The sequence below is a fragment of the Anomaloglossus baeobatrachus genome, chromosome 1 (genome assembly GCF_048569485.1).
Source record: "Anomaloglossus baeobatrachus isolate aAnoBae1 chromosome 1, aAnoBae1.hap1, whole genome shotgun sequence".
NCBI lineage: Eukaryota > Metazoa > Chordata > Amphibia > Anura > Aromobatidae > Anomaloglossus > Anomaloglossus baeobatrachus.
Genome location: NC_134353.1, coordinates 120,716,418 through 120,729,482, shown reverse-complemented (window position 1 = coordinate 120,729,482; position 13,065 = coordinate 120,716,418). Strand labels below are relative to the sequence as shown.

Here is a 13,065-nt window from a genome sequence, read left to right as displayed (position 1 = left end):
CCACTGGTCTGAACTGTCAATTATACAGGATCGCCCTGTCCCCGGCAAGCAGGAACTTTGGAGGCATGAGAACATGGTTCATTAAAGAAAATCAGTCATGAGACAACCCCTTTAAGACAGTGTCTAAGGGCCTAAGACTATAAAGGGCCCAGAGCCTCTAATGATGTCCATACGCATAACATCTAAGTAAACCAATCCCTCTCATTTTGGCATTACTGGATCAGGAATAAAGTTACCAAGTTTTTAAAGTGAACCCGTCAGGTGCAATATGCACCCAGAACCACGAGCAGTTCTGGGTGTATATTGCTAATCCCTGCCTAACTGTCCCTGTATCTAGCAGCATACATAAAGAAATCTTTAGAAAACGTATTTCTAAAGCCCGCTTTACACGCTGCAATGTATCTTACAATGTGTCGGCGGGGTCACGTCGTAAGTGACGCACATCCGGCATTGTAAGTACATTGCAGTGTGTGACAGGTATGTGCAATTGCGATTGAACGGTAAAACGTTCATCACATACGCATCGTACCTGTCTCTAGAATTGCACGTTAGATTGTTCATCGTACCCGGGGTAGTGACTCGCCCACCCCAGGGCTGTGGGACACCCGGTGCCGGACCGGACTAGTCCGGTGGTAGTCAGTGGTGGCTGGGCCCGGCTCCGTGGCCCTGGTGGGTGTCAGTAGAGTATGTGGCTTGATGAGTAAAGTTGGTGTTCGTGACGCCACCTGTGGTATGCGGCTATTAAGCCGCCGCTGCTGTATGAGGCCTCCGGAGTGATGGTATAGCAGCAATGGTGGTACTGCTCCCCTCAGGTGGAGCGGAGCCCCGGGGACACTGTTAGTGCTCGTGAAAGTCTATGGTGTTGTGTGGCTAACACGGTGCAGGGCCGACAGGCAATGAAAGAACCAGGCACAAACAACAGTCTCTTTACCTTTTCCTCTTTTACTTTGGGAACAGTCCAGTCCTGGGAGACCGTTACAGGTGGTGATGGGGATCCAGTCGGCCTGGAAGTATTTGGGGTGATCTTTCTGACCAGCTGAGTATGAGGCCTACTCCTGGGCTTTTCTTTGTTATGATAGGATAAACCTGGCTTGGCCTCCACTACAGCCTCCAGGCTGGGGGGTCACCTGTCGGCTGATTACCCCTTTTCTGGGAGGTCTGCTATGGGTTCTGGCCCGGGGAGTTTACAACATTCCCTGGGCCTCGGTTTTTACTGTTTGGAGATGATCTTTGCACTCCTCCAGTCTCTAGGGACCGTCCCCTGTTGCAGCTTGATCCCTCCACCGATGTTCTTGTGGAACAGGCCACCGCAGCTCTAAACTGCCCTGGACAGCTCTACAGACTACCCGTGGCCCTGCGACTCCTTCTGTTCTCTGCGTGGTGTCACCTGGACCCTCCGAGTCCCAGGATCTTCACCAGGAAGCATCTCTTTCTGTTTCTCAGCTCCTGACTGACTTGGAGCTTTCTTTCCTTTCTCTTCTCCTCCTTGCCTGCCTCCAGCAGGCCTCCTCCTCCTTCCCCACTTTCTCTCGTTCTCCTTCTTCAACTACATGCTGGCTCCTCACTCTATCACTCCCTGAGGTAGACTGACTAAACTTGACCTTCCTCTCTGTGTCTGCTCTCGATGGCTCCTCCCACCTCCCCACTTGCCCTGTTCTACCCTATAGGAGCAGGGATGGGTCTTACGACCCCTTCCAGCATGCAGCATGGGAGGGTTGTCTGCCACTTTCCCTGGTCCCAGTGTGTTCCTAGCAATGGGTGTAGTGTGGATTTACCAGGGGACCGGAGTTCACTCTCTTCCTCTCCCAGAATGGGGCAACACACCGCTGGATGGGGTGCAATGACCTGTGGCGACGGAAGCCTCAGGGGCGCCACACTCCCCACAGCAAATGCCAGCACGTCCTCGGGCTGAAAAACAACAAAAACATGTGGAAGCACTGCAAAACATTTTTGTTATGAACAACAGTAAAACAGTAAACATCTCTTCCCTTTATGGGAGACACAATGATTCGAACGTTACGAACTTCTTATAAAGAAACTACTACGTGTGCACTTCCAGTCCATTGCACGGTTTCTGCAGGCGCACAGTACCCGGTGAAACCGGGCACGAAATCCTGTTCACAGCGCCAAAAGTTGACTCGCCCACCCCAGGGCTGTGGGACACCCGGTGCCGGGCCGGACTAGTCCGGTGGTAGTCAGTGGTGGCTGGGCCCGGCTCCGTGGCCCTGGTGGGTGTCAGTAGAGTATGTGGCTTGATGAGTAAAGTTGGTGTTCGTGACGCCACCTGTGGTATGCGGCTATTAAGCCGCCGCTGCTGTATGAGGCCTCCGGAGTGATGGTATAGCAGCAATGGTGGTACTGCTCCCCACAGGTGGAGCGGAGCCCCGGGGACACTGTTAGTGCTCGTGAAAGTCTATGGTGTTGTGTGGCTAACACGGTGCAGGGCTGACAGGCAATGAAAGAACCAGGCACAAACAACAGTCTCTTTACCTTTTCCTCTTTTACTTTGGGAACAGTCGAGTCCTGGGAGACCGTTACAGGTGGTGATGGGGATCCGGTCGGCCTGGAAGTATTTGGGGTGATCTTTCTGACCAGCTGAGTATGAGGCCTACTCCTGGGCTTTTCTTTGTTATGATAGGATAAACCTGGCTTGGCCTCCACTACAGCCTCCAGGCTGGGGGGTCACCTGTCGGCTGATTACCCCTTTTCTGGGAGGTCTGCTATGGGTTCTGGCCCGGGGAGTTTACAACATTCCCTGGGCCTCGGTTTTTACTGTTTGGAGATGATCTTTGCACTCCTCCAGTCTCTAGGGACCGTCCCCTGTTGCAGCTTGATCCCTCCACCGATATTCTTGTGGAACAGGCCACCGCAGCTCTAAACTGCCGTGGACAGCTCTACAGACTACCCGTGGCCCTGCGACTCCTTCTGTTCTCTGCGTGGTGTCACCTGGACCCTCCGAGTCCCAGGATCTTCACCAGGAAGCGTCTTTTTCTGTTTCTCAGCTCCTGACTGACTTGGAGCTTTCTTTCCTTTCTCTTCTCCTCCTTGCCTGCCTCCAGCAGGCCTCCTCCTCCTTCCCCACTTTCTCTCGTTCTCCTTCTTCAACTACATGCTGGCTCCTCACTCTCTCACTCCCTGAGGTAGACTGACTAAACTTGACCTTCCTCTCTGTGTCTGCTCTCGATGGCTCCTCCCACCTCCCCACTTGCCCTGTTCTACCCTATAGGAGCAGGGATGGGTCTTACGACCCCTCCCAGCATGCAGCATGGGAGGGTTGTCTGCCACTTTCTCTGGTCCCAGTGTGTTCCTAGCAATGGGTGTAGTGTGGATTTACCAGGAGACCGGAGTTCACTCTCTTCCTCTCCCAGAATGGGGCATCACACCGCTGGATGGGGTGCAATGACATGTGGCGACGGAAGCCTCAGGGGCGCCACAGTAGCACACATCGCAGTGTGTGACACCCCGGGAACGATGAACAGATCTTACCAGCGTCCTGCGGCTCCCGGCCCACAATGCGGAAGGAAGGAGGTGGGCGGGATGTTTACGTCCCGCTTAGCTCCGCCCCTCCGCTTCTATTGGCCAGCTGCCGTGTGACGTCGCTGTGACGCCGAACGTACCTCCCACTCCAGAAAGTTAACGTTCGCCGCCCACATCGAGGTCATATGGACGGGTAAGTACGTGTGACGGGGGTAACTCGTATGTGCGGCACGTTCAACAAATTGAACGTGCCACACATACGACTGGGGCGTTGCAAATCGCATATGAAATCGTATGCGAAATTGCAACGTGTAAAGCAGGCTTTAAGATCTTTTATCATATGCGAGCGAGGGGACTAGTCACAAGGGCTTCTGATTAATCGCACTGCCCGGCGTCTGATGCGGTGACAATGGACACAGGTTCACACGTCACCGCTGATAATGCTGGGTGATGGGCATTGAATAGCATGTTAGCACGCCCCTGTGGGCGTGCTAACATGTTAAGAGGGAGGACTAATTGAGGGATGTTTCGCCCTTGTGACTAGTCCCTGCGCTCATTAGCATACGGTAAAAGATCTTTAGAAATACTTTTTCTAAAGATCTCTTTATCTATGCTAGTGTATACAGGGACAGTTAGGCAAGGATTAGCAATATGCACCCAGAACTGCTCATGGCTCTGGGTGCATATTGCACCTGACAGGTTCACTTTAACACTAGATAACTGAGGTAGTCATTTTGACTACTTTGCACCATGTATTTCTATATAGGTGTCACGAGTCCAGTAGTTCTAGTGTTAAGGCTATGTGTGCACGTTGCGTCCTGATCAGTGTGAAAAAGAACGCACCCTCTGGCAGACGTGACGCTGCGTGTTGACAAAAAGAATGCATCCAAAACGCATGTATTTTGGATGCATTTTCCATGCATTTTATATGCGTTTTGGATGCATTTTTGTCAGTGCGGTCCCACAGGTCTGCTACATGCCCACTGACAGCAGACACAGACAGAGTCGGGCGATGAGAATGAACTCGGATGAACTGCAACCGACTTCATTGTCATCCCGCGACTTTGTCTCTGTGTGCTGTCATGAACTCAGATGAACCTCTGAGTCAGTCAGTCAGTCAGTGCCAGGACACAGGAGTCCGCAGCAGTGACGTCAGAGCTTCACCCGATTTCACTGACATCGCGCGGCTCTCTCTGTGTGGCAGCCTGATTTACGGTCACACGTGAAGGACTCATCTGTGATTGCAAATCCCCTGAGTGACTGCAGTGAGCCACGCGATCAGCTGTGCTTTCACTCAGGTTACTCACGGTCACAGCTGCAGTCCTCCACCTGAGAGCGGTGGCTGCGAGTAACCTCAGTGACAGCACAGCTGATCGCGCGACTCACTTCAGTTGCTGCATGGAGCTCACAGGAGCGGCGGTGTTCTACAGCCGCGCCTGTCAGCTTCTGATATGGCAGAGTTGGAAGTGTCGAGGGACCTTGCGTGGATTACGTCAGACCTGGAGGTGTTTTTGAGGGATTAATAAAGTGGTGAAAGAGTTTTTTTTTTGTCTTTCATTACAAATAAAGGATTTTTTGGATGTGTGTGTTTATTTTCTTTAACTTACAGGTTAATCATGGAAGGTATTTCGGGGAGACGCCTGCCATGATTAACTTAGAACTCCTTATTGCCCCGTTTGCCACCGCACCAGGGCAATTTGGGATGAGCCGAGTAGAGTCCCGGGACTGTCGCATCTATTGGATGCGGCAATTCCGGGCGGCTGCTGGCTGATATTGTTAGGCTAGGGGGCTCCCCATAACGTGGAGCTTCCCATCCTGAGAATACCAGCCTTCAGTCGTGTGGCTTTACCCTTGCTGGTACCAAAATTGGCTGGGACCGCACGTCGTTTTTTTAAAATTATTTATTTATTTTTTTAACTGCTCGATATAGACACGCCCACCGGCGGCTGTGATTGCTTGCAGTGAGACAGCTGTCACTCAGCGTGGGGGCGTGTCTTACTGCAACCAATCATAGGCGCCGGTGGGTGGGAGAAGCAGGGAATATGTGATGGATTAATGAGCGGCCGGCATTTTCAAAAGACGAGAAGCCTCCACAGTGTGAACGCCGTGCAGCGCAATGCCGGTGATCGTGGATCGGTGAGTATGAGAGAGGGGGTGGGAGGGAGAGACTTGGACAGAGAGAGACAGAGACATAGCGAGAGAGAGAGAGAGAGACCGACCGACAGACCGACCGTCAGAGAGAGAGAGACCGAAAAACCTGCGTTTACTATGTCAAAACACTTGCAGATTGCTAGTAAAAAGCAAGTGAAACGCAATCTTTCTTGAAAAATATGCGTTTAGACATTTCTCATTGACTTCAATGTTATTAAAACGCTGCCAAAATGACAAAAACAATTGACATGTTGCTTCTTCAAATGCAGGGATTTTGACAAATTTTCCACAACTAAAATGCAGCGTTTGTAAATGCATCGTGTGCACAAGAAAGCCCTATTTTCCATAGACTTTGCCTGGAAATCAAAACACATGCAATTTTGCATCAAAACGCTGCAGCTCAAAACGCTGCTGAAATGCATGAAAAAAAGCAAAGTGTGCACATAGCCTAAAGGGTGCTTTACACACTGCGACATCGCTAGCAATAGCACCCGCCCCCATCGTTCATGCGACATTTGTTGATCGCTGCCGTAACGAACATTATCGCTACGGCAGCGTCACACGCACATTCCTTTTCAGTGACGTCGCTGTGACCGCCGAACAATCCCTCCTTCAAGGGGGAGGTGTGTTCGGCGTCATAGCGACGTCACTGCGGCGTCACTAAGCGGTCACCCAATAGCAGAGGAGGGGCGGAGATGAGCAGCCGGAACATGCTGCCCACCTCCTTCCTTTCTCATTGCCGGTGGATTCAGGTAAGGAGATGTTCGTCGTTCCTGCGGTGTCACACATAGTGATGTATGACGCCGCAGGAACAACGAACAACCAGCGGCATGCACCACCAACGATATTATGAAAAGGAGCAACGTGTCAGCGATGAACGATTTTTGACGTTTTTGCAATCGTTGATTGTCGCTCCTTGAAGTCACACGCTGCGATGTCGCTAACGGCGCCGGATGTGCGTCACTAACGACGTGACCCCGACGATATATTGTTAGCGATGTCGCAGCATGTAAAGCACCCTTTAGTCTTGAAACTAAGTGGTAGAAATCACCTTCCTTTTAATTGTCTGTATGGGCTTGAAACACATAGGTAAAGTGTTTCTTCATGTTTTTCAATGTGTTTTCACTATTTTTATTTATAGCTATTATCAATAAAATATAATTTTAATATTTCCCTTATCCTCTACTACATTTATTAGGTTTACAAGTCTGAAAAAATAAAATAGTCTATTTAAACTGTCGATTAATGAAGACATTAAGTGCTTGTGATTTTTTTTTTTGTTTGTTTATTTGTGACATTCATTTTTTGTTAAGCTACTTTTCTGACTGCGAAAAATGCATTAGAAAAAGAACAAACAAATTTAGGGAACAAATGATTTTTTTGACATAGAGAAAATTATTACAAATTTAAAAAATCATTTTTTGGTGCAAATCTTTATCTCAAAGTTAGAAACGACAGAAACTCATTTTTTTTCTTAGAACAAATTCAGTTACTATATACGGTATATAAAATTTTCTTGTATATTATTTTGAAATTACAATAGAAAGTACGGTAATATTTCAAGATACCTGGATGTTCATTAAACGTTTGCTAAATATTTGAAAACCTTTTTTTTTTCCCCTTGCAGAACTGGGTATTAATTTTGATCACATATGGCAGAAGACTTTGACTGTCCTGAACCCGTGGAAGCCAGCAGATGGCAGTATAATGAATGAAACTGACCTGACGGGCCCCACATTGTTCTGCTTTGCCCTTGGATCCACACTCTTGCTGGTATAATTTTGCATTTCATAATGATAATTACTCAGTGTATCGGCTATAGCCGTTCATCACATATAATTACGACACGTGTAAAAGTATATTTATGCTCTATTTAAAATAATACAGCTGCAGTAAGATACAGCCTAGGTTGTTGGTGCTGTTTGCCTCCCCAACATCTGAGAAATATTAGTTTATCTTAAGAATTTGCCTTTCAAAGGCAGTGTAATTCACAAAACAATCACATCGAAAGGGAGAAAATAAGAATTATTAACCAATTTACAGCACAAGGATTTTTCAAAGGCACATTTCAAGCAAATAAATACTTTCTAATTAGGAATCGCAAGCTGTAATTATAGGTGATAGATGGTGTTAGTCACCATGCGATCGTACTAGACCCTGTTTGGCATAACAAAGTATAATAATAAGCAGCGATATCACAAGCTCTTATCTGGAATCATTTCATCTTTTCAATGGCTGCTTAAAGTAGACCTGTCGATATCATTTTTTATTAAGAAATGGGCATTAATGTAATAAAACATTTTGCTTATATGGCTAAATATCAAAAAAATGTAGATACAATTCATGATTCATTTTTTTAAGTTTATGGTACAGCCAACAACAGGTAAAGACACACTTGTCAACATTATTGACACCCCTGAATATTAGGTACACTTTGTAAAATATCTCCTGAAATAAAGGGAATGATTTATCAACACTGGTATTATGTAGCCTTGTTTTGATGTAGAGTCCACTGGAGTAGCATGTGCCAAATATACTAAAAGGTATATGACTGTTAATGAATGTGGCATATTTTTCCGCTTCAATGCACTAGAGAAAAAATACACCCCACTCACCACTTGTGGAGTAAATTATAATGAATTTGTTAGGTCCTTATAGGCCAAGCCGTCCCACTAAGCTCTGCCTATTTTCCAAAGATTTGGAAGAGCTGGCATAATAAAAGCCAAAGGTCGCACATTTTTTTTTGTGCAAGTAAGCTTTACCCCAAAAAAGTGAGATTTCCCAGTTTTCTACTGCTTAATAAATCTTATTGTCTGATTCTGATCTAATGGATGCACCAATGTTGGGGCAGCTGCGGGCTGTTATTTTTAGGCTGGGGAGGGCCCAATAACCATGGGCCTCCCCACACTGAGAATGCTAGCCTGAGAATATTCATAAGGTTTAATGAACAGAGCCAAAAACAATGTGACAACCTCACAGGTCCTCGTGTTCCACAGAGTTCTATTCTGGGTCTACTGAGTGTGATTGCGGAATCTGTCTCTCTCTTTTGGGGTTGTCTGCTCAATTTAATGAAGTGTCCTGAAGAATTCTTTAAAGCGCACCAATCACCAGGATTTTTCTATATAACCTAAAGCTAGCGCTATACTGGCGGTATCATACTGATTCTATACATACCTTTAGTTGTCAGCTAGGATGTATAGTTTTTGAAACATAAGCAAGCAAAGTTTGTAAAATGAGCAGCGTTTTGATTGGCAGCAGCTGCAGATCAGGTAATAGCTGGGGTGTGTTTTGATAGTGATTCCCTCCCCCCTGACTGTTGTTCCTCCCCATCTTTTATTTATGCTAATTCTTATTATAGAAGCGTTTTTACTAATGGATGTGGCTAAATTAAAGTGGCTAGAAGGATCTTACTCTTGTCATACCCATGTGACCAGAAGGGGCAGGGCCTCAGCAAATAGAAAAATAATGTTGCTTCCTGGTATCAGCTATGTTTGCTAAAGCCCCATCCCTTATGGTCACATGGGTATGACATCAGCAAGGTCCTTCTAGAGACTTTGATTTAGCCACAACCATTAGTAAAAACGCTTCTGTAATAGAATTAGCATAGATAAGGGGGTGGACAGACAGGCTGGGGGGCAGGAATCACTATCAAAACCCACCCCAGCTATTAGCTAACCAGCAGTTGCTGCCAATCAAAAATATATTCATTTCACAAACTTGATTTGCTTGTGTTTCAAAAATATACATCCTAGCTGACAACTAAAGGTATGCATAGAATCAGCATGATAGTGCCTGGCTTTAGGTTATATAGGAAAATCCTGGTGATTGGTGCGCTTTAAAGAATTCTGCAGAACACTTCATTAAATTCAGCAGACAACCACAAAAAGAGCGAGACAGACTCCACAATCACACTCACTAGACCCAGAATGGAACTGTCATGATTGACTCCTGGCTCAGCTGGAGCTGAGCCTTTTTTTTAGTTTCACTTCTGATGCAAGTCACGTTAGGGGTTAATCCTTTCTGCCTCGTTCTGGAGGTCAGGCTGCTTTATTAGGGCACTGTTTCTCTTGGACTTCGCCAGTGATACTTCTGGCTCTGCTGTGTTCTGCTCTTGAGTGACCTGTTGTCTGCCCTGCCCCCTCCTGACCTCCGTGTTCACCTGACCTGTTAACCTCCTCTGTTGTCTGTTTCCATCAGTGTCTCTCCCGCTGTCTCCCTGTTCGTTCCTTATCTGTTTACTTTTATTCTGTCTTGTCTTCCCACTCCCCCTCGCTTCTAGGCTCTGATTTCCCGGCTACTGACTATTTGCTTCCCTCTGACTACGTTTAGACTTTGCCCTTGTGTACTTACAAGACCTCATGTTGTGACACGGCTTTCTGACAATTCTACTGCCATCTGGTGGGCTTGACTAGTATTACCTCTGCTAGGGAATTCCCTGCTCATACGTTTCCTCCACTTTTACGCCCCCTAGTGGTTTACCAGCTAACTACCTTCTCAGATAGTTTCAGGAATCCTCTCAGTCCCACATTACTGCGCTGTACTGCTATTGTACATCTTAGAGTACATCGTGACAGGAACTCTCTGGAACACGAGGACCTGCGGTGGAACGCATTGAGGACTTGCGATGGAATGCACAGACACACAAACGGTGATACAGCATTGGAATGCGAAGACCTGTGGTAAAACGCATTGAGAACCTGCAGAGGAACACTGCTGGCCAGAAGCAGTACAGTGTCACCAGATGTTTCTATCTGCATGCTGTTCCTGCAATCTGTGTGTGTGAGTGCCAGGGGAGGACCACTGTGGAGCACACAAGTACCTACTGGGAGCGCTTGCTTTGGATCACAGTAGGACCTAGGAACGACTCAGATGTCCTGGGAATGAGAAGTATGATTTTCCTGGGAGGTGTCTACCTTTTTGGGGACGTAAACATATCCCCAACTTGTGTTTCCCCAGAAATAAGCCCTACCTGGAAAATTAGCCTTAGCGCGTTTTTTTGGGGCAAAAATAAATAATATAAGACAGTGACTTATTTCGGGGAAAGATGGTATTGTGTCCCATTGAGTTTCACCAATGAGGCATCTTATTACTCTCACTTTAAAACCTCTTAACTGTTAGTTGAATAATGGGCACGCGCCCCCAAACACTTTGTACTTTGAGACTTTTGAATAAAGAATATTTTCTGCTGCAAAAGGTAATACAGTACGTAGCTATCCTCATCAACCAATGAAGCTTGAAGGAGACACACTTAAAGTAATGTAGCAGAGCGACGTAGCAGTCCTGGGTTTTTCGTGTGCTACACTGGTAGTAAAGTTTACCAAAAGTATAAAGAAACAAACACTTTAAAATAGACTGCACATCATTAATGTCTCTTGCTTCAAAACTCGTAGACGAAGGTTGTGTGATTGGACAATGCATTTAGATTCCATACTGGCATATTTTTCAAGTCACAAAAAAACAGGGGCTACCCACAATCCTATAGGTGAGCCTATCAATGGTTATACTTTTTATACTCTTCTAATAGGGCCACCCTATTTTGTGCACTTTTTCCTCAACAGTTTTAATCTCGCTTGTGATAAAGTGGCAGTTTCCAAGGGTCATAGCATAGCTGGGTTTGTAAGGAGAGACCTCAGTAATAAATAAGTGTCATTAGAACTTCCCAGCACCCAGTCCCTGATGTGTGAGGTAGTCTTGCAGGGAGGGAAAAGTTTTGGAAGAGAAGAAGTACCTAGCCTACCATACCAGTGTTCCTGTGCCGTAGAACTATTGGGTGTCCAAACTGGACACGTGGCTAGCGTTTTGTCACAGCGTATATTTAGTGCAGCTGGGGGTAGAATAACTGATTGGCGCCTAACAACTGAAAATGCTGAAAGGCTGACTCTTATCAGAATGATCAAAGTAGAAGTGGACTGCCGCGCTGTTGTAAGAAGATGGTCAACCGTAATGGTTAAATTGTGATTTTATTACACGTTTCGGAGATCACATCTCCTTCCTCAGATAGATCAGATATGTATATTAGGCTCATACATATTCTCTTCCCCTGCCCACTGGTGTCTGTGATTGATTGCAGTCAGATGCATCCCCACACTGAGTGACAGCATGTCTGATACTTCCAATCACAGTCGCCGGTGGGCGGGTCTATATCATACATTAAAATAAATTAATAATAAAAAAAATTTACGTAGAGTCCCTCCATATTGTGATACCCAGCACAGATAAAGTACCGTTTTTTTCGGACTATAAGACGCACTTTTCCCCCCAAATGTTGAGAGAAAGTGGGAGGGGTGTCTTATAGTCTGTATGTAGGGCATGGTTGCAGGGAATGAGAGTGCTGCAGAGCGAATCATCGGTGGCATGAGCAGGCTGTAGCAGCGCCTACCGTGACCACGTGGGCCCGCTCATTTCATATGCATGCATACTCCCGCCCATCATCTCTCAGCGCTGAAAGGAGGGCAGGATAATGGGCAGGTGATGCGCGCATAATTAACAGCCGGCCCGCGTGATCACATCTGGCAACTACAGCCTGGAGTGATCATGTATGGCTGTATTCACTGCCCCCCGCGCATCATCATCAGCTTGGGGGGCAGTGAATAAGTACAATATACTTACTGGTCACCGTTCCCTGCAGCATCATGATGTCCTACTGTCTGCCGTCTGAGCTGTGTGGAGCTGTGCGCACGGCGATGAAATCATCCCTGTGTGCACCACTCTCCACACACATCAACGGGCAGGCAGACAGGAGGACATCACAATGCTGCAGGAACCGGTGACCGGCTCCACACATGTCAGCGGCACTGCTGCTGGCACAGACAGGAAGACGAGCGGTGCTGCTGGAGTGAGGTAAGGTGAGTATAAATGTTTATATTTTTGTGTGCCACAGGATGCAGGCCATATACCAGGATTGGGGTATTTATCAGGATGGGGGTATATAGCAGGAGGGGGTATATAGCGGGGTGGAGGTATTTCTCAGGATGTGGATATATAGCAGGATGGGGGTATATAGCAGGATGGGGGTATTTATCAGGATGGGGGTATTTATCAGGATGGGGGTATTTATCAGGATGGGGCAAATTCCAGGATGAGGGACATATATATAGAAGGATGGGGATCATATACAAGGCAGGAGGATCATTACCAGGATGGGCTACCTTAGTAGAGAATTTGGGGACACTACCCCCATAACAATATCAGCAGCAGATCCTCGCCCTATAACAGTGTGTCATGACCACATTTTTTGCTTAAAATTTTATTTTCCTATTTTCCTCCTGCATCTTATAGTCTGAAAAATACGGTATATGGCTACATGCTGCAGCCCCCAGCCGTGCACTTATCTTGGCTGTGTATCAAAATAGGAGGAACCACATGTGGCTTTTTTAAAAAAAAATATATTTAAATGAATAATTTTAAAAACTGACATGTGGTTCCCCCCAATTTTGA

At 46.6% G+C, this 13,065-nt stretch overlaps 1 protein-coding gene across 1 annotated transcript in view; it reads left to right on the top strand.

Annotated features, from left to right (window-relative positions):
* Window positions 1-13,065, top strand: part of YIPF7 (Yip1 domain family member 7) — a 104,420-nt gene that overhangs the window by 12,383 nt on the left and 78,972 nt on the right. The window contains exon 4 of the mRNA XM_075334043.1: window positions 7,256-7,401. Within this exon, the coding sequence (XP_075190158.1) occupies window positions 7,256-7,401 (146 nt within the window). The remainder of the gene's footprint in view (window positions 1-7,255; window positions 7,402-13,065) is intronic.